The sequence below is a fragment of the Populus euphratica genome, unplaced genomic scaffold, assembly GCF_000495115.2.
Source record: "Populus euphratica unplaced genomic scaffold, PopEup_1.0 scaffold1015.1, whole genome shotgun sequence".
NCBI lineage: Eukaryota > Viridiplantae > Streptophyta > Magnoliopsida > Malpighiales > Salicaceae > Populus > Populus euphratica.
The window spans coordinates 29,159-51,848 of NW_011500874.1; the positions used below are offsets into that span (position 1 = coordinate 29,159).

The following is a 22,690-nucleotide window of genomic DNA, read 5'->3' on the forward strand; positions in this document are numbered from 1 at the left end:
AATTTCTCACAAAGCTATTGACTTTAATATGTGTTATATTACTAACCAAACCAAGGTTTTTTTTAATAGGAACAGCTATGGAAAAATTAAATTAAAATTTTTAAGTATTAAAAAAATTAAATATATTAAAACTATTAAATTTTCAGGATACAGTATACTGCAATTTTAATTACCCTCGTGCCAACATCCTCATAATCTGAAGAAATCTTCTTGCCGCTACCTTTCTCCTTTGTTTGATCTTTGACAGTTTCGTGCTTTGCAAGATGAGCAATGCTAGAGCTGAGACTATCTGCAAAGGCTCTCAGCGAATCACCTGCCTCCTTAGGCTTGTCAATAATCTTATGAACCAACACAGGTTTTTTGCTCTGCTACTAATGGAATCTTGGGTTCGAGATCTGCGTCAGATTTTACTCGGGAAGGTGGAAGTGTTAGAGAAGAAGGTGGTGGAGTGCGCAGTAGGCTTAGGCTTAGGTGATTGGGGTGGGGTTAGAGCTGTAGGCTTGACGATTCTTGGAGGTGGTGTAGGGCTTGGCACAGGAGCTGCACTGGTGGTTACAACTTTAGTGGCTGGAGAATTTGGCACCGAGGATGTGATTGTCACTGGCTTTGGGCTAGGAGAGCTTGACGATGAGGATGTGGTTGACACTGGCCTAGTGGAAGGAGAAGGTTTTTTTTATATATATAATTATTACCCTGCCTGGGCTGCAGCCCCACGCAAGGCTCCGCTTTTGTCCGTAAACCTTACTTATTTCAATAAACTTTTAACACATAATTAATCTATTAATTTGAAAATTCTCTATTGAGTTGCATCTACGTGCGCCCTTAATTGTATTAATAGCATGTTTTAACGATCATAAACAAATGTCATTCCATCCTTAACTCCTACAAAAAGTTTATGCAGAAAGATATCATCCAAATGATACATACCCACTTCAATTTTATTTAGAAACCATAGCAAAACACATACCTATATATCTTCAAATCGGTCGGAAAGCCGGGAGTTACTCCCAGCGAACCGAGATTCGACCAAACAAATACATCTGCCCTAGTCAAGTTTTTCTATGCCCGCAATTGACTGAAATTACCTAGGAACTTTTGAGTTTTGAGGCAGATCGACAAACACAAAAAAACGGGAACACTCTTCACGGAGGCCGCATCAATCCATGGCAAAAGTAAAGGAAACATTACTATGAAAGCCAAAGCTCAATTCGTTTTCATGATTGCTGATAAATTTGTAATTAGAGAATTGAGGCCTGAGGGCCACATACTTTCCACATAATCGAGAGAATGACTTGGACAGGAGTGGAGCAGAGCACTCCCTCCCTTTCCAACCATGGCTTATCTCTCACAATACCCAGCCAAAACTCGGTAAGAGTATGTACATATTACAAAAATGCAAGAGAAAATCAGCAAACAGATACCTCAGTTTCACTTTTCTTTTTTTCTTGACACAAGGGCTTGACTAGAGAAGGGTGATTCTTAAAGCAATCCATATTCAAAGGCACAATCCCCTTGAGACTTTTCACTTTTGCACTAGCTCCGTGAGCAATTAACAACAGAGCAACCTGCATATGCCCTGCTTCAACTGCACAATGAAGTGGTGTGTGCCCAGCATTGTCAACAGCATTAACTTGAGCTCCGTGATTAAGCAACACTTTAACGCTCTCAATTCTTCCCTTAAAGGCAGCTCGATGCAAAGGTGTCCATCCATTCTGGTCACTTCTATTAACCTCTGCCCCTTCTGCAAGGCAACTCTTGATACCATTCACATCATCTACTCTAGCTGCTCTTTGCAAAACATCTCCCATATGCAACAAATCATACAAATGCGAATGTCCATTATCAACTGCGATAGAGAAAGCAGTTTTTCCTTCTTTGTTCACTAAATGCTTGACAGAATAATCTGAACAATCCAATAAATACTCCGTAGTCTCTAAGTGCCCTTTTTGTGCTGCCAAATGAAGCGGGCTCGACGCGTCATGATCCAAAACCCCAGTTTTCCCTCCAGCACTCACACAAAACCTAATCACTTCAACATGGCCCCTGCTTGCAGCGACATGAATTGGAGTTCTACCGCGTAAATCAGCTGAATTTACTTCAATGTTTTCGAAACTATCACACAGAACAACCATCAAATCCACTCTATTTATAGCCGCTGCATAGTGCAATACTTTATCAATGGAGCCATCAATTACACATCCAGAAGCAATCAAAACCTTAACTACATCAATCTGCCCAGCCTGAACAGCTAGAGAGATCAAGGACCGTCCCTCTGAATCCTTGCAATTTACATTACCACCGTGATCAATCAAGCTAGTGACCAAATTTAGATTACCAGATGGCACAGCAGATTCGAGCAGTCCTGTGATCTGGGAGCCGGTACATCTACAAATAGCCCTGTTGAAGTAACCGGAGACATCAGTAATTTGGGTGTGATTGGAGATGATATATTCAGCAACTTGGGGACCCACGAGGTAGACAGGGATGGTGGCGTCTCTAAAAATATGGGGTCCAGGTTTTGAAAACAGTCGGCGGAGTTCATCCTGATGAGCCTTGCCTGTAGGTAGCATGGATGATTTAACAGAGATGGCATCAGGAGGAGAAGACAGAGGAGGCTGTTCGGATGACCGAGAGAGGACAATTGTGTAAGATGAGGAAGACAAAGGTGGTAATATAGAGAAAGGCTGTGCGAAAGAGAAAGCAGAGGGGTTTGTCGTGGACAAAGAGATTGCCACAGACATGGTGTGCATAAGGTTGGTTAATCTGAAAGTTGTGCTGCAGTTTTGACTTCCCTTATATGCTATCTCCACTTCCTTCACGTCTGCCTTTACCAGTCTGTCCATGGAGACTTGAACTTCACTTCCCTCTTTTATTCCCTTTTCTTCTTTTTTTCAGGAAATTGAAATTGGGGTTTGTTTTGGTGGAGAGGAAAGGAAGAAGACGAAGATTTTCAGGAGAGATTCTCTTATCTGCCTTTTAACTTTTCTACAAGTGGTTTTCATTCAAGACTTGATATTTTCATGGTTGATTGATTCGTCATAAGACTAATTTATTACTTGGTTGTCGAGTTAAAGTTTGTGAGAGCGAAATGGATGACCATTTATTTAGTATCGTGACAACTGTTTTTTTCTTAAATTGTAATATTTTTTAGAATTAATATATTAAAATAATTTAAAAACATTAAAATATAATTTTAAGTAAAAAAATATAAAAAAAATCGAATATTTTTAAAAAACGAAGATGCAGAAGAAGTCAATGTTTGAGAAGGAAGCAGGGGCTTGTCGGGAGGAGATGATTGATGAAGGATCTACTCCGCTATGGCTGGCTGCTCTTCTTTGAACTTTGAAGGGCTTGTGGGGACCACTTAGCTGGAGCATATTCAGTTATTCTAAAGTATTAGGTTATAGGCATGGTGAGCTGACAAGTATATATGCTCATCATATAAATAAATAAATATTATTATATATATTGTCCCCAAATTTCCATGACCATGGCAGAACGGGAATTATCAATTTCGAATTCTTAGCAGTAAACTGAAGGCAGAAGCTTCACAAGTAAACTACCAGAGACGCCGTGTCCTCCACGCTTCTTTTACTTTGAACGGATTTGATTTATGACTGCTTCCGGAAGCGCGTTTCTTAGAAAGTTGTAATTTTCATTTTTCTTCCAAACGCATTTCTCTTGAGACGGTTTCTGTCTTTCTTTTTTTTATTTTTTCTTTAAAAAAGAAAATTAAACCTCTTGATGGGAAGGTCAGCATATTTGAATTAAAGATGATAAATTAATTATTGAAGGCTGAAAAAAAATAAAAAAATAATTCTAATAAACTTATATAATTGAAGGACACAATAACACCGGCAGCGGAAAATTTTTGTGGACATAAAAAGAAAAATGTTAAGATAATGCTATTATTTTTAAAGAAGTAGAAGATTTGACTGGATAATTTAATAATAATTTAATAATATAAAAATTAAAATAAATTTGAAAAAATTTTATAAACTTGAGTTAATATTTTCAAATCATAAAAAATAAAATCTTAAATGCAGACTTAATTAAAAAATCTAATTTTCAACCATAAAATCCGTGTTATAACAAAAAAAAATAAAAAAAATAAAGATCAAACTAATAAAAAAACCAAAGGAAAATAAAAGTGCAAAAAAAATCAATTTTATAAATTGCTTGTATTATAAAAATAGCAATTAAAGGATGAGAACCAAATATGAAAGATAAAAAAATTAAAAAAAAAGATGAAATTGAAAATAATTTTTAATGTGAAATAATTTTTTGAAATAAAAAATTACAAATAAAAGAAAATAACTAAATATGAAGGGGAAAGAAATTAAAGGGTTTATGTGATTTTTTAAAGGAATAGCACACAAATTGAGGTACGAGTGAGAAAAGAAAGAAAAGTAAATCAATATTAAATTAGACCAAACTATTTTATATATATAAAATAAAAAAGATGTTAAAACAAATCAAATGATATAGTAAAAACATGCCTATGACTATTATAGTCAACTACATGTGTAATCAAAAAAGGATAAAACTAAAAAAAAAAGAATAAAATTAACCATTTAGGTGGTGGTCAAATGGTAAAAACTTGGGATTAAGGGGTTTGCTCCTTCTGTGGTCTCAGGTTCGAGTCCTTAGTTGCTCATATGATAGCCACTGGAGGTTTACATGGTCATTAACTTCAGAGTCCGTGGGATTAGTCGTGGTGCGTGCAAGCTGGCCCGGACACCCACGTTAATCTAAAAAAAAAAGATAAAACTTTTCACATGTGGAATGTATGTATTAATATTTTTTTTTTATTATTATATTTTGACAAAAATAAAACTTATTCTAGGACTATATGATAATAACAAAAAAAACTAATATGAAATTATTATTAAGCCCCATAATTAAGGTTAATTTTTTTTTATGATAACAACAATGGAATTATTACAAAGTCATAACACCATCTATAGTAAAATAAAATTTCTATAAGGACAAGAGATCCAAGGTCATTTTTTAAAATTTTAAGTGTGATACAGTAATTTAAAGATTTAAAAAGACAGTGCTCCCTCTTTTAAAAAATAGAGAAAGTACAAATTTTTATTTACATTGATTTTTTATAGTTAAATAGTTAATCAATGAATAATCTTTAAGCCAAAACTTCCTCCAGTCGTAATGTGTATTTCGTCCTTCTTAAGCTCTAATTTTGACACGAAGAACAAGTTCTAATGGAATAGCTTTATACATATTGATTTTGATTTTTTTAAAATTAATTTTTTTTTTAATATTTAATTTTTTAGAGACTCATCTTGGTGTTTTTTTTTTACTTTCCTCACCTTGTATCATGATTGTGAGGCTAGCAAAGTAATCCAAGTTGATCTAAATTTTTTTTATTTTTTAATTAGTTTTATCATTCAATAATAAATTATTTGATAGCTGAGTTTTATGGTTTTATTTAATTTATTTTTATTAATAATATTTTTTTTCCTTATTATTTATTAGTATGGATTATCATTTGATTAAACAACAAATTTATCCTAAAAAAATTATAAAATACAATTGAATACATGATTTATGCTGAGACATTATATATTTTAATCTTAGTTATTTTTTTATTGGATATCAAGTTATATTTAGCGATATGGTTAAACATTTTCTTGAGATTTTCATGGATGATTTTTCTGTTTTTGGCGATTCATTTGATGATTGTTTGACTAATTTAGGAAAGGTTTTAACCAGGTGTGAAGAGAAGAATCTTGTGCTGAATTGGGAAAAATGTCATTTTATGGTAACAAACGGCATTGTTCTTGGTCACATTGTTTCATCAAAAGGAATTGAGGTTGACAAATCTAAAATCGAGTTAATTGCAAACTTGCCAACACCAAAATCTCTTAAAGATGTTAGATCATTCCTGGGACATGCTGGTTTTTATAGAAGGTTCATCAAAGATTTTAGTGTAATATCTAAGCCTTTAAGTAACCTTCTAACAAAAGATACTATTTTTGAATGGACTGAACATTGTGAAGAAGCCTTTGTTAAACTTAAAAACTTGCTTACTTGTGCTCCTATCATTCAACCTCCCGATTGGTCATTACCTTTTGAAATAATGTGTGATGCTAGTGATTATGCCGTAGGTGCTGTTTTGGGACAAAGAAAAGATAAGAAACCTTATGTAATTTACTATGCAAGTAAAACTTTAAATAGTGCTCAAATGAATTATACCACCACTGAAAAAGAATTACTTGCAGTAGCATTTGCATGTGAAAAATTCAGATCTTATCTTGTTGGCTCACCTGTTGTTGTTTTTAGTGATCATGCAGCATTGAAATATCTTCTTTCTAAGAAAGATTCCAAGGCTAGATTGGTGCGGTGGATTTTATTACTTCAAGAATTTGATATCACAATCAAAGATAAGAAAGGCAGCAAAAATGTTGTCGTAGATCACTTGTCAAGATTGACAACAGATTCGAAAACTGACTTCACACCAATCGATGACTACTTTCCTGATGAATCTTTGCTTTCTGTCTCTACAATGCCTTGGTTTGCTAATATTGTCAATTTTCTTGTTTCAGGACAATTGCCAGCTCATTGGAATACCCAAGATAAAAGAAAGTTTTTGAACGAAGTGAAGAACTTTTATTGGGATGATCCTTATTTATTCAAATATTGTCCTGATCAAATATTTCGAAGATGCATTCCTGACAATGAGGTAAATAGTGTCATTAAATTTTGTCATTCTGAGGCATGTGGGGGCCATTTCTCATCAAGAAAGACAACTGCAAAAATCTTACAAAGTGGATTTTACTGGCCCACCATGTTCAAAGACTCACATGCATTCTGCAAGTCTTGTGAAAATTGTCAAAAGTTGGGATCTATTTCAAAACGTCACATGATGCCTTTAAACCCTATTATTGTCATTGAGATCTTTGACTGTTGGGGTATAGATTTCATGGGCCCATTCCCTCCATCATTTGGTTTCTTATACATATTAGTCGCAGTAGATTATGTTTCAAAATGGATAGAGGCAATTTCAAGTCGAAACAATGATCACAAAACAGTGATAAAGTTTTTGAAAGAAAATATTTTGAGTCGATTTGGAGTCCCTCGAGCCATAATAAGTGATGGTGGAACACATTTCTGCAACAAGCCATTTGAGTCCTTAATGAAGAAATATGGAATCACACACAAAGTTGCCACCCCTTATCACCCTCAAACAAGTGGACAAGTAGAGCTTGCTAATAGGGAGATCAAACATATTTTGGAGAAAACAGTGAACCCTAATAGGAAAGACTGGTCTTTAAGACTTAATGATGCACTTTGGGCTTATCGAACTGCTTATAAAACATCATTAGGTATGTCACCTTATAGACTAGTCTATGGAAAACCTTGTCACTTGCCTGTGGAACTTGAACATAAAGCTTATTGGGCTATTAAAGCTTTCAATTCAAATCTGGATGATGCTAGTCAACTGCGAAAATTACAAATAAATGAGCTTGAGGAAATAAGAAATGATGCATATGAAAATTCAAGAATTCATAAAGCAAGAATAAAAGAATTTCATGACAAGAAAATACAGAGAAAAACCTTCAATGTTGGTCAAAAAGTCTTGCTTTATAATTCTCGACTGCATTTATTTCCTGGAAAATTAAGATCAAGATGAAGTGGTCCTTTTATTGTAAAACATGTGTATCCATATGGGGCCTATGACATCGAGAATCCAAAGAATGGCAATGTTTTCAAGGTAAATGGACATCGTCTGAAAGTTTACTTTGACAATTTTTCAGTTGAACATAACTCTATTGAATTGGGTGATCCTGTATATAAAGATTGATTTTATTTTGTTTTATTTTATTTTATTTTTGTTTCTTATATAAATATTGATTTTATTTTATTTTATTTTTGTTTCTTTTTGAGTGATTTTTGCAAGTTTCTTCACCCCGGTCAAATGGCGGATAACGATACTCCGGGACTTAAGTCGGTTCTTTCAGTTTCCCACAATTACTGATATCTGTGTATATATCTGTGCAATTCTTTGAATCTCTCTTCCAATTCTCATTTGAAAATGGACACTAATCTTGAAAAATTGAAAAAGAATTTTCCCGCTCTGCCTCAGAATGCGATTACAAAAATTTACCATGCTAGATGTGCAAGATTGAGATTATTAATGAATCATGGAATTCCTGAAGATATTCGTTGGTTGATTGAAGCAAAGGTCCGATTATCAGGTGAGTCCTCTAACTTCTTCATTTCACACATGCCTGGAACAGGTAAAAGCACTTTTGCAAAGAAGCGTCGTGCAAAACGACTGGATGTCTGTCATCGATGTGCTAGATGGACTTGTAATACACAATGTCGTTCTTTAGGAATGGTATCTATAAACCGTGAAGATAAAATACAATTCATTAAGGATGGCCTGAGTAAGGAGTCTTTAGATAATCTTCTATTGACTCTTGAGATGCATCCTAGTGGAGATGTGCATCGTGCAATTCATGATTTATGGCCACTATTTCATAAAGAACATGATAGACTTAGTCTTGGGAATCTGACTAAAAAAGACCCTGTTTGCCAGTTTTTAAGAAAACTGGATGAGAAGTGATTAGTACTTAAAAGTGCATTTTTATCATGGTTTTATATCATCATTTTGCACTTGAAGTATCAATAACTTCTTAACTAAAGCATGTTTTATAATAATATATCTAATAATATAAGATACCTATAATTTGTGGTAAATGTCTATTTTTAATGCAGGTCTATCACATAAATGAAAGGATTGATTGATGACTTGAAGAACTTAAATTGCATGGATAAAGAGATGGTCAAACTTAGAGAAGAGATGTTGGTGCAATCCAAACCGGAACACTGTTCGGTAATTGGGTTATATCTGGAGCTACAGATCTCAGATTTAGGTCCAATTTATATGGATGGAAAGGTAAGACATAGGCCTACAACTTTTATATGGAGCCCAAGATCTAAAAAGGCCACTATCAAGTCCAAATTGTAGCAACAACAAAGAAGCCCCAATCTATCTTCCAGCCCGAGCACTGTTCGGTATTTTGGCCATATCTGGAGTTCTAGAAGTCCAAATGAGCTGACGTTTTTACACAAGAAAGCTGAGACAATTGCCTACAACTTTCATGTTTGCAACTGGTTCCAGTTTTGACGTTATCAATGACGTTTTGGGCAGACAAGAGAAGATAAAGATTGTCACCAAGTCAAAAGTTGGCCACCCACTTATCAATTAGTCATCAAATCAATAGTTCCTAATTTTGGCCTATAAAAGGAGGCATTTGCCATGCATTTAGGCATCTTGGTTTTCCAGATCAAGATCATGCTCTTCCTTTCTCTCTTTGTATTTTTTGTAATGTTTATGCTTTGCTTTCATTAATATTAAGTTTATGCCTTTCATTTTCTTTTCTTTACTTAGTTAACTTTTATGTTCTTATTTTGTTTATCTATTTTGCTTTCTTTCATTATGTCTAGCTAAGTTAATTATGTCAAGGTGAAAAGGTTACACTAATGGTGTAAGAATAAGTATAATGTAAACTTAATATGGACTTTAATGTTTGATACTAACATGTTTTATATTTGTTATCTTGGGAGCTATATATCTCAGATTTAGGTCCAATTTATATGGATGGAAAGGTAAGACATAGTCCTACAACTTTTATATGGAGCCCAAGATCTAAAAAGGTTATTATCAAGTCCAAATTGTAGCAACAACAAAGAAGCCCGAATCTGTCTTCCAGCCCGATCACTGTTCGGTATTTTGGCCATATCTGGAGTTCTAGAAGTCCAAATGAGCTGAATGTTTTACACAAGAAAGCTGAGACAATTGCCTACAACTTTCATGTTTGCAACTGGCTCCAGTTTTGACGTTATCAATGACGTTTTGGGCAGACAAAAGAAGATAAGGATTGTCACCAAGTCAAAAGTTGGCCACCCACTTATCAATTAGTCATCAAATCAATAGTTCCCAATTTTGGCCTATAAAAGGAGGCATTTGCCATGCATTTAGGCATCTTGGTTTCCAGATCAAGATCATGCTCTTCCTTTCTCTCTTTGTATTTTTTGTAATGTTTATGCTTTGCTTTCATTAATATTAAGTTTATGCCTTTCATTTCCTTTCCTTTACTTAGTTAACTTTTATGTTCTTATTTTGTTTATCTATTTTGCTTTCTTTCATTATGTCTAGCTAAGTTAATTATGTCAAGGTGAAAAGGTTACACTAATGGTGTAAGAATAAGTATAATGTAAACTTAATATGGACCTTAATGTTTGATACTAACATGTTTTATATTTGTTATCTTGTTCACTCTTTAATACTTTGCTTGTTAAATGACTAATCTTGATTTATGTTGTATAACACTTGGTACAACAAATGCTTGGCACTTTCATAGCCCATAATGTATGGTATAACCGACACCTGAGCTATGAAAGGAACTTGATTTGTTGTTAACATAAGTTATAATCATGAATGCTTGACGAGATTTACAAGTATTAGCATTAATTGAATAAGATGACTAATGTAATCATGTTAACAATATATAATCTGATTGGAACCTCCTTTGTGTGTGGTTTTCAATTCAATAATAAGAGTTTATACTATACTTGTTTGATATACCATTAGTGGAACCTCTAACCTTGACATTTGTTATTATTATTTGTTTAATCCTTACATTAATTTTCCATCTCCAAGTTCTCATCATCTTCTTCTTCTTCTCTTTCTTTATTATTATTATTATTATTACTACCACTAATACTACTACTACTACTAGTATTATTATTATTATTATTATTAGTATTATTATTGTTATTATTATTATTATTGTTGTTGTTGTTGTTGTTGTTGTTGTTGTTGTTATTGTTATTGTTATTGTTGTTGTATTATTGTTATTTATAATTTGTACAAATAACCTCCCTGTGGTTCGACCCCGGTCTTGCCGGTTTATTTATTACTTCGACACTCCTGCACTTGGGAGAAGACATCAATCTTTTAGTCGTGTCAAGCACCATCATTGGGAAGAGAAGCAAGCAAATTATATTAGAGAGTGAAAAGAGCAGGAACAGAGGAACACTATCACTGAAGTCCACCACCGTTCCCATCGCCTAACCACACCTCGCGCTGCTAAGGGTAGCCTTTTTTGTCCTTCGCCTTCTCTTTCATTTATCTACTAATCACCATTATCGGTCTCTATTGTTCACATGAACAGTGCAGAGTGTATAATGCATTGTTCTTGGCCCAAGGAAAATTTTTATCCGGATCCAACCCAATTTAATAAAAAAAATGCAAAACAATTGCGTAACATATACTTTCATGTGACAATTTGTTTCAATATTTTTATTAGTATGAAGTTGTAGAATATAATAGTTGTGTGGTGTAAAATTAAACGAAAAGGTATTACATCAAACATTGTGTTTTATTTGATAAAAAAAATTGTTTAACATGATTCAAGTGTTTATTTATATAGGATTATACAGATGGAAGAAGCACATTTAAATGCAATATTCAATAAAACTCTTGATGATGATTATGATAACATAATGGACATGTTGTTGATCATATTAATTATTGTGGCGATGATGAAAACAGTGGCTCGAGAAGCGATGGTGATGATGGCATAAATGATGATGACAACATTGATGACAATGACGACGACGATGACGATCATGATGATGATTAAGAATCATTTTGGAAGCGAGAATTTAATATGAAAAAGTTAGTTGTGTGCACAGTTGGGGCACTAAACATGTATTATGTTAATCATATACATAAAGAACCATGCATGGTTTCATATAATACAGACATGCGTTGGTTAACTAAAGTTTTACGGGGACATTGGTAATGAAGTGTCAATATGTTTAGAATAGACACATCAACTTTGTTGAGCCTGTGCAGTGATTTAGAAACAATGTATGGGTTAAAGCTTTTGACAATGATGAGTGTGATTGAAAAAGTTGCTATATTTCTATATACAATAGCACTAGGAGCATCAAATAGGGAGGTGCAAGAGTGATTTCAACATTCAGAGAAAACTACTAGTAGATGCATTAAAGAAGTTTTCGCAGCCATATGTTTGTTTGGAGTTGATGTCATAAAACCAAATGACCCGAGTTTTACAAGCACTCCACGAGAAATTGCAATGAATTTAAAATATATGTCGCATTTCAAGGTAAGAAAAATATTTGTGATATTATTATCAGTATTCAATTCAAAAATTGATTTATGCATGTTAGTAAGTAACGACATCATATTGTCAATGGTTTTTTTTTTGTCAAAATTGTATTAGTATAATTGATGGAACACATGTGCAGGCTTGTATATCAACCGAAAATCAAATTTCATTTATCAGAAGAAAAGGTGTTTCGACTCAAAACATAGTGGTGACTTGTAGTTTTGACATGCGATTCACGTTTGTATGGGCAGGATGGAAAGGTAATGCCCATGACACACGTATTTTTCATGAGGCTATTGAGAATATAAATATAAAATTCCCTAAACCACCAAAAGGTAGATATACAACATAACTTATTATGTTCTTAAGTATACAAGTTGTTTTTTATTTACTAATTACATGATAAATTTTGATGTTGTTTTTAATTCCAGGTAAATGTTATTTGATTGATGTTGGATATCCAAATGAGTATGGTTATTTAGGTCTGTATAAAGGTGAGAGATATCACTTATAAGATTTTAGGCATCGTGAACAACCTAGAAATCGCCAAGAATTTTTTAATCATGCACATTCATCGCCATATAATGTCATAGAATGATCTTTTGGAGTATGGAAACAAAGGTAGAGGATTTTACAAAACATACCTGCTAATTAGTATTTAAAAGTGCATTTTTATCAAAGTTTTATATCATCATTTTGCACTTGAAGCATTAATAACTCCTTAACTAAAGTATATTTTATAATAACATATCTAATAATACAAGATACCTTTAATTTATGGTAAATATTTATTTTAAATACATGTCTATCATATAAATAAAAGGATTGATTGACGAGTTTAAGAATTGAAATTGAAAGGACAAAAAGATGGTCAAACTTAGAAAAGAGATGTTGGTACAGTCCAAATTAGAATACTGTTCGGTAATTGAGTCATATCTGGAGTTATGGATCTCGAATTTAGGTCTATTTTATATGGATGGAAAGGTAAAATAAAGGCCTACAACTTTCATGGGAGCCTAAGATTTAAAAAGGCCATTTTTAAGTCCAAATTGTAGCAATAACGAAGAAGTCTGAATCTATCTACAGCCCAAACGTTGTTCAGTGTTTGACCCATATCTGGAGTTCTAAAAGTCCAAATGACCTCAATTATTTTTCATGAAAAGTTGAGACAATTTTCTAGAACTTTTATGTTTTCAAGTGGTTCTAATTCTGACGTTATCAATGACGTTTTGGGCATATAAGAGAAGATAAGGATTGTCACCAAGTCAAGAGTTGGTCACCCACTCATCAATTAGTCATTAAATCAATAGTTCCCAATTTTGGCTTATAAAAGGAGGCATTTGCTATGTATTTAGGCATCTTGGTTTCTAGATCAAGATCATGCTCTTGCTTTCTCTCTTTATATTTTTTGTATTGCTTATGGTTTGCTTTCATTAATATCAAGTTTATGCCTTTCATTTTCTTTCCTTTACTTAGCTAACTTTTATCTTATTTATGTTCTTATTTTATTTATTTATGTTTCTTTCTTTTATTATGTTCAGCTAAGTTTATTATGTCAAGGTGAAAAGGTTACATTAATGGTGTAGGAATAAATATAATATAAACTTTACATGAACCTTAATGTTTGATACTAACATGTTTTGTATTTATTATCTTGTTCACTCTTTAATACTTTGTTTGTTAAATGACTAATATAGATTTATGTTGTATAACACTTGGTACAACAAATACTTGACACTTTCATAGCTCAACTGTATGGTATAACCTATACCTGTGCTATGAAAAGAACTTGATTTATTATTAATATAAGTTATAATCCTAAATGCCTGACAATATTTACAAGTATTAGCATTAATCGAATAAGATAACTAATGTAATCATGTTAACAATTTATAATCTGATTGGAACTTTCTTTGTGTGTGGTTTCCAATTGAATAATAAGTGTTTATACTATACTTGTTTGACATACCATTAGTGGATCTTCTAACCTTGACATTTGTTATTATCATTGTTTAATCCTTAATCTTCCATCTCAAAGCTCTCATCATCATCATCATCTTCATCATCTTCATCTTCACCTTTTTTTTTTTTATTATTATTATACTATTACTAGTATTATTATTAATATTATTACAATTATTATTATTATTATTATTATGGATTTGTTGTTGTTGTATTGTTGTTATTTATAATTTATACAATTAACCTCCTTGTGATTCGACCTCGGTCTTGCCAGGTTATTTATTACTTCGACACTCCTACACTTAGAAGAAGACATCAATCTTTTAGTCATGTCAATATCAAAAATGGAGTTGTGGTATATAAACTTATGAAGTAACTAAGTTTAATAATTGTGGCGGATTTACGTTATTAATCTTAGGAACATTCAATCAAATTAAACATAGACAGCGGGCAGCTATGTTTTCTTAATTAATCAACTTATCTAGTTATTAAGGCTGCCATTGAATTAAATTACTAGTGCGAACACTTTGGTTGTTTGATGGTTAGGGTTAGTTATACGGCGGATCCGTTAACTAACCAATGTTAAGAAGATATGCATATTTAGAATATAAATTGATGTTTCGTTTCCATGATCAATTCTGATTTCTATAAGTAGATGTGTGCTTACGACCAAGGTTTATTCTATTGATAATTTTTTAATTTTATTTAATTTCGCTTGATAGTTTTTAGTTTTCTTTTGCTTTAGCCTAGATAACTTCACAACCCCCCCACTTGCATATCATACAGCATAAAAAGCTGACTTAAACCTTCCTCATGAGATCGACCCCTTGCTTACTTTATACTATATTGTGTGTTGTGTTTTAAACTAGGGTAATTAATTTGTGCAATCGCGGCATCGCAATAATTATGTTTAGCTAAGTTTATTATATCAAGGTGAAAAAGTTTCACTAATGGTGTTAGCATAAGTATAATATAAACTTAATATGAACTTCAATGCTTATATCCAAGAAAGTTTGTTGTTAACATATCTTATTATTTTTATCTTGTTAATTCTTAATACATTCCTTGCTAAATGGTTAATCTATATTTGTGTTATATAACACTTGGTGCAATAAATTCTTGATCTTTCATAGCCAAACTGTATGGTATAACCGACACCTGTGCTATAAAAGAAACTTGATTTGTTGTTAATATAAATTAGCATTATTCCTAATAATATTTAGAAATATTAGTGTTACTTAAATAAGATAACTAATATTATCATGTTAATAATTTATAATGAGCTATTAATGACAAATCATCCGATTGGAACCTCCTTTGTATATAATTTCTAGTTAAGTAATAAAAAGAGTTTATATTATACTTATCTGAAATACCATTAGTGGATCCTCTAACCTTGATATTTGTTTTTATCATTGTTTAATCCTCACATTAATCTCACATCTCAAAATTCTCTTTAACTCATTATTATTATTATAGTTAATCTCCATGTGGTTCGACCCCGGTCCTACCGAATTATTTATTACTTCGACACTTTTGCATTTAGGAAAAGGTATCAATCTTTTGGTCGTGTCACAACACATAATTTATTAATCTTATAAAAGCATGAGGTGTATTAATAAGTCCAAAAAGCATAACTAATCATTCATCCTTGTTATCCCTTTTCATTTTAATATGATGATACTTTTTTTTAAATCAATTTTCATAAATACACAAGCATTATATAATTCATCTAACACATCGTCAAGCTTAGGGATATGGTGTCTATACTGTACCATAATATTATTGATAGTGCAACAATAAATACACATCCTCTAAATTTCATTCTTTTTAAGCAAAAATAACACCAGAACAACACATGGACTCATGCTTTATCTTATATATCCCTTTGACATCAACTCTTTAACTTGCCTTTGAAGTTCCTTTATCTTTTTAGGATTACTTTGATAAGCTGGTCAATTAGGAATCCTAGTGTTGGGTATAAGATCAATTGATCTTTGATTTTTTTATTGGTGGTAAGCCACTATAAATCTCATTAGGTAACATATCTCTAAACTCATACAATAAAGAAACAACCACATTAAAAAGACAAGGATCAAGTTTGTTAATGTTAAAATAAGCTTTTTTTTTATATAAAAGCACAATCATCAACTTGTTAGAATAAAAAACATTTTTGATCTCATTGTTCTCTACATAAAAACTTAAATGTTTGTTTATTTTTTCACCCTTTTCTTTTTTTTTTCATCTTTTTTTTTTCTCTTTGTGTTTTACCTCTACTTTCAGCTAAAACTATTTTTTTTCCTCTTTTGGCTAAATCTATCATTTTTTCCTTTTTATAACTCCATTTTTTTCTCTAAACTCACAGTTTAACTTGTATTTTCACTCCTTTCACTATTGTTTTTTTCTTTTAACTTTAATTGGTTTTTGTAGTCCTGTTTTGATAATAATGATACAAGTGTGATGAATTTTTTTTAATCTTTTATAAAAATATACATATTCCTAAACCCATCATGTATTGTTTTCCTATCAAACTACCATAAAAATCCTAATAACAAGTGACTCGTATGCTTAGAAAGTACATCATATAAAACCTCATCAAAATACTTCCTCATAAAAAATGACACCAAGACCACCTTTGTAACCTTTATTTCACCATATTTTTTCAACCATTGAAGCTTATAAGTTTTATGATGTTTAATAGTGTTCACATTTAATTCGATAATACATATAGTACTAGCAACATTAGCATAACTCCTGCTATCTATAATCATGCAACATACCTTGTTGCTGATATGACATCTTATATGAAATATATTATATTTTTGCTGCTCCACATCATATTGCTTGATCTGAATATTAAGTGTATACCGAATTTCTAACGATTCACTCTCAACAAGATACTTTACATCACTATCACTATAATTATCAAGTGGGGCATCTCATCATCTTTAGATCTATCACTTTCTAATTCAATCTCACCATGATACTATAAAATCATAACTTTCTTATTTAGATATTAAGAAGTTATGTGCCTAGCCTCTTGACACGATCAAAGAGTTGATATCTTATCTCAAGTGCAGGAGTGTTAAAGTAATAATTAACCTAGTAAAACCAGGGTCGAACCACAGGAAAGTTAACTATATAAATTATAAATAACAACAACAACAACAATGATGATGATGGTGGTGAAGATGAGTTAAATAGAACTTTGAGATATAAAATTAATATGAAAATTATATAATGATAAAAACAAATATCAAGGTTAGAGGATACACTAATAGTATTAGAGATAAGTAAAGTATAAACTCTTTATAAATTATCAACATGATCATATTAATCATCTTATTTACGTAACATCATATTTATAAATTTTATCAAGTATTCAAGATGCTAAATTATGTTGACAACAAATCAAGTTCCTCTTATAATAATGATGCGGGCTGATAATTATGAAGGATCAAGTATTTGATGTACCAAGTGTTATACAACACAAATCTAGATTAACCATTTAACAAATAAGGTATTAAGAATTAATAAGATAAAAAATGATAAGGCATGTTAATAGCAAGTTGTTTAAAATATAAGTATTGAAGTCCATATTGAGTTTATATTATACTTATCCTAATACCATTAGTGAAACCTTTTCACCTTGATATAATTAACTTAGCTAGACATTATGAAGAAGAAAAACTTAAATAAACAATATAAGAACATAAATATGGTATAAGTTAACTAAGTAAAGTAAAGGAAATGAAAAGCATGAACAAGAGATTAATGAAAGCAAAATTTAAGCATTATAAAAATATAAAGAGAGAGAGCAAAAACATGATCTTAATATGAAAAATAAGATGCTTTAATGAATGATAAATGCTTTTTTATATAGGCTAAAATTCAGAACTATTCATTTGGTAATTGATAATTGATGTAGTGGCCAACTATTGATTTAATGGACTTGACAGACAACAACACTCAAGCATTTTAGCTAGATGAATTGATTTGATGTAATTAGAATTTGATAAAGTATTCTTAATGAAAGTTGTTGAAAATTATCTTTTCCTTCCACCCACTAAATTTTAGAGCATTTGGAGCACTACAACTCGAGATATGTCTAAAATGCTGAGTAGTGTTGTTGGTGGATATGGTGGATAGCCCTTATGCTCTTGTCTAGATGAAATATCATTTCTATTATCAGAATTTGAGCTGGTCTTCTTCATGAAAGTTATTGGAAATTATCTTTTCCTTCCACCCACTAAATTTCACATCATTTGGTCTTTTAGAACTCTAGGTATAGGTAAAACTTTTAGCAGTGTTTGGGCTAGATTTCAGTACAGATTCTGACTTCTCTTTTATAACCAAACTTTGAATTTGAAAACTGTAAATTGGGGTCTTTCCATATACATAAAAAACTGTAGGCCTATTTCTTATCATTCTAGCTATATAAATTAATCTGAAATCCAAAATCTATAGCTCTAGATATGATCCAATAACTGAACAATGTTCAAATTTAAATTAAATCGACATCTCTTTTTTAAACTTAACCTTTTCTTTATCTTTTCACTTCCAATAGTTAATCATAACAATCAATCCTTTGAAATGTGAGAATATCTGTATTTACCATAAATTAAAGGTATCTTATATTATCAGACTTTTTATTATAAAACATGCTTTAGTTAAGGAGTTATTGATACTTTAAATGCAAAATGATAATATAAAATTTTAATAAAAATACACTTTTAAGTATTAATCACCTCTAAACACTTAAAACATTTAATATCATGATTATAAGTAGGTTAAATATCAAATTTACCTTTAAAATTAGCAATTAAATTTTTTTATGGCCTCAAAAGATTTAACCTTATAATTGACTTGGTTTGTGTAGTTTATCTCTCTCTAATAATTTAGCTTTTATAATGAAAAAGAATTCGAGTTACTTATTTGTCATTTATTATTCTTATATTTTTGTTACTTTTCAACCTTTATAACTATATATACAATATTTTCTAACTCAATATAATATTTTAATTCTACTTTATCACAATATCGTGATTCAATCCATTTAGAAATTTTGTTGGAATAATAATCTTAGGATTGCCGTCGTATTTTAGTTTAATACAAGATGCATGTGGAATTAAGAGAAACCTGTTCTAATAAAGTAGAATTATTAGCCTGCTACAGTCATTCCAACATAAAGAACTATGCTATAATTTTATTCAAAACACAGGGAATAAAGCTTGACCATGGGCTGTGGTACAGAATTGTGGGCTTTTGGGTAATGGCATTTTAGCTTAGGTATTGGAGAATTAAAGGGTGATATTACCGGCCAGCCTGCTAGCTGCGAGAAATTGTATATATCTCTATGTGCAAACCACTGATAAAACCCTAAAATAGAAAGCAAAGCCATCTGCAATGGCAGACCTTCTTGTAGAACAACCCCGAGAAATCACCATCTCTAAAACCTTCCCTGCAAAACCAAAGCTAAAACCCAAAGCTAAAACCCCATCGAAAACCCCTGAATCCAAATACTGGTCCTCCTTCAAATCCCACCAAATTTCAAACCTCATCTCCTCCATCCCTTCCATTGATTTCTCACCCATATCCCCACATCAATTTGCCGCCACCAATTCCGCCTCCCTCACTCTCTTTTCCTCCCAAACACTCTCTCCCACATCCACCATTTCCTTCTCCGATGTTGTCACCTCCTGCTCTTTCCGCTGCGACGGCTCCCTGATCGCTGCCTCCGATCTCTCCGGCCTTATTCGGGTATTCGATGTGAAGACACGAACCCCTCTTCGTCGCCTGAAGTCCCACGTGCGCCCTGTTCGTTTTGTTAAGTACCCGTTACTCGATAAACTACATTTGGTGTCTGGTGGTGATGATTCTGTTGTTAAATACTGGGATGTTGCTGGAGAGAGTGTGGTTTCGGACTTGTATGGTCACAGGGACTATGCGAGGTGTGGTGATTGCTCTCCGATTAATGGAGAGATATTTGTTACTGGGTCTTATGATCACACGGTAAAGCTGTGGGATGTGAGGGTTGATAGTAAGGAATCAGTTATCGAAGTGAATCATGGAAAGCCAGTTGAGGATGTGATTTTTTTGCCCTCAGGCGGAATGGTTGCGACTGCAGGAGGGAATAGTTTGAAGATATGGGATTTGATTGGAGGAGGGAAGATGCTTTATTCGATGGAGAGTCATAACAAGACTGTTACTTCTATTTGTGTAGGGAAGGAGGGGAAGGGGAGGGGAAAGGGGGTTTGGCGAAAGAGAGTGGAGAGGAGGCTTTGCAGTATAGGATTTTGAGTGTGGCTTTAGATGGCTATATGAAGGTTTTTGATTATGCAAAAATGAAGGTTACTCATTCCATGAGGTTTCCTGCCCCGCTTATGTCCATTGGGTTTTCTCCGGATTGTATGACTAGAGTCATTGGGTCTTCCAATGGGATTATATTTGCTGGGAGGAGAAAAGGAAAGGAGGATGTGGGAGAGAGTAAATCAGGGAATTTTTGGGCTCTAGGCAGTGTAGAGGAACCACAGAGGCGGGCTTTGAGGCCAACATATTTTAGGTATTTTCATAGGAGTCAAGGTGAGAAGCCAAATGAGGGGGATCATTTGATAATGAGGCCAAAGAAGGTGAAATTGTCGGAGCATGATAAGTTGTTGAAGAAGTTTAGGCATAAAGAAGCGCTGGTCTCAGTTTTGAGTGGGAAGAATCCAGAGAATGTGGTGGCTGTGATGGAGGAAATGGTGGCAAGGAGGAAGTTATTGAAATGTGTTGTGAATTTGGATGAGGAGGAGCTTGGGTTGTTGTTGGGTTTCTTGCATAAGCACTCAACTATGCCAAGGCATTCAGGTTTATTGATGGGGTTGACTAAAAAGGTACTTGAAATGCGGGCTGATGATATTAGAGCTTCTGATGCTTTGAAAAGTCATATTAGAAACCTTAAAAGGTCAGTTGAAGAGGAGATCAGAATTCAACATTCACTACAAGAGATACAGGGTATAATTTCTCCTTTATTGAGAATTGCCGGGAGAAGATAGAACTTAAATTGGGTTATCTTTAGTGTTGTGATATTGCTGACACCTTGGCTTGGGTTGTCATTAGAGAAGTTTTGCAATTTTGCGCCATTTATGTTCTTATTCAAAAAATTCTTCTCAAATTTTCAAATTAGCACCCTTGTTTTAATGGCGATGGTGTTCTTGCTCTGATTGTAACTGTAACACGAGATGGTGTTTATCCATTTTGTATTGAATGTCTTTCCCGCTACATATCTGCAGGAGAGGTGACGAAAAAACTGTGTTTCATTCTAAATTTAATATTGAAGGTTCTTTCAGTCATGGAACTACCTCAATCTGTATCATGGTGCTCGCAACGTTTTTGTTTGGTTATGAACCTCTGTTGTTTTGCATGTCTTGGTTTGCAGTTTATGACTGCAATAATTTTTCAGTGTGCTTTTTTAATATATATATTTGTTTTTGGCAATAACGTGATTTCATGGCATCCCTCGCAACCCTAATGAATTTGGCAGAGAAGAAATGCCTCACATTCTGATGTTTGTGTTTGTTGTGGTGCCTGCATAAGAACCAACAGGTGTATGCTCCTCAACGTGGGTACTATTTTGCTTCTGTACAGGTTGCGTCGTTGCTTGTCCTTGGCTTTAGTTTGGTAACTGCTTTGCTTAGTCTTGGCACCTGATGACCGATTCTGTCTGATACTAAAGTTGCTGGTCTTTTGCTGGCCATGTTTCGGTTTAATGGTTTATGCTTTGGTCTTCGCAGCCTCGCTGTCAAGAAATGCATCGCATTGCAGGTTCATGATCTTTTCAGCTTTGTTTCTCAAGTTTTAGGGATGCTAATGTTTAAGAGGGGAATAGAAGCCAGAAGTAAAATGAGAATGAAATTGACCATCTTTGATAACCATGAACCACAAGAATGTTACTGGCGTTTTTGCTGTTAATGATCCTGCCGCTGGCCTTCCTGTTGGATGCGTGGAGAAGAATAAACAGATTACAAATTGTGTTTTTCCTGCTTGGAGCTTAAAAAAGTAAGAATTAAGCTGCACCTAGCCGAGCATAATGCATTTCGCACCTGATATTCTAGAAAGCAGAAACTCCTCTGCTTCTTCTCTGGCCTCCGTTTGCGTTTCTTGAAATTTTCAATCACCTGAGCTTGAAAGATGTCCTAAGCAAATGCATCAAAGGAGGCTCTTCCTCTTCCTCCTCATCTCGCTTCTCTTCATCTTGAGCATCCTATACATCTGATTCACTAATCGAATCCTCTTCTTCACTTAAAAGTTCTCATCGTACAATCTCTTTTCCTCTATATTATGGCACTTCCTTGGACTACCCAGAGTCTCGAAGCAGTCCTGTCTTTCTCCTATGCAGACCTAAGCAAATGTTTTATTGTTCTTGGACATTCTCAACATGGGGGAAAAAAAACAAAATCAAACTCGAAGCAGACCCAAGAGGTTAAAAAACCACCGAGCATTGAAAACCAGCCCTGGTAATTTTCACTCGGGACATTCAATCAATAAAAGTGGACTGCTTTAACGAACGACGCTAGCTC

General features: G+C 33.1%; 2 protein-coding genes across 3 annotated transcripts; one reads left to right on the forward strand and one right to left on the reverse strand.

The window, feature by feature from the left end:
- Nucleotides 1-892: 892 nt before the first annotated feature.
- On the reverse strand, nucleotides 893-3,046 carry LOC105116674 (ankyrin repeat domain-containing protein 50-like). The gene has a single exon (XM_011014119.1). It carries the CDS (start codon nucleotides 2,841-2,843, stop codon nucleotides 1,407-1,409), a length of 1,437 nt encoding a protein of 478 aa, XP_011012421.1. The 5' UTR covers nucleotides 2,844-3,046; the 3' UTR covers nucleotides 893-1,406.
- A 16,350-nt stretch (nucleotides 3,047-19,396) lies between these two features.
- On the forward strand, nucleotides 19,397-21,483 carry LOC105116675 (U3 small nucleolar RNA-associated protein 15 homolog). Of its 2 annotated transcripts, none has more exons than XM_011014121.1 (2): nucleotides 19,397-20,356; nucleotides 20,392-21,483. In XM_011014121.1, the coding sequence occupies exons 1-2, from the start codon at nucleotides 19,536-19,538 to the stop codon at nucleotides 21,164-21,166; spliced, it is 1,596 nt and encodes a 531-aa protein (XP_011012423.1). In that variant the 5' UTR covers nucleotides 19,397-19,535; the 3' UTR covers nucleotides 21,167-21,483. The 2 variants fall into 2 exon arrangements, with proteins under 2 accessions (XP_011012423.1, XP_011012424.1); XM_011014122.1 differs by having other exon boundaries at nucleotides 19,397-20,353; nucleotides 20,389-21,483.
- The last annotated feature ends 1,207 nt before the right edge of the window (nucleotides 21,484-22,690 follow it).

What these genes read in the sequence shown, in the direction of transcription:
- LOC105116675 (XM_011014121.1), top strand. Translation starts at nt 19,536, where the DNA reads ATGGCAGACCTTCTTGTAGAACAACCCCGAGAAATCACCATCTCTAAA. An exon ending in ACTTCTATTTGTGTAGGGAA is followed by an intron (nt 20,357 to 20,391) that starts GGAGGGGAAGGG and finishes GGGTTTGGCGAA; the next exon opens with AGAGAGTGGAGAGGAGGCTT.
- LOC105116674 (XM_011014119.1), bottom strand. Translation starts at nt 2,843, where the DNA reads ATGGACAGACTGGTAAAGGCAGACGTGAAGGAAGTGGAGATAGCATAT.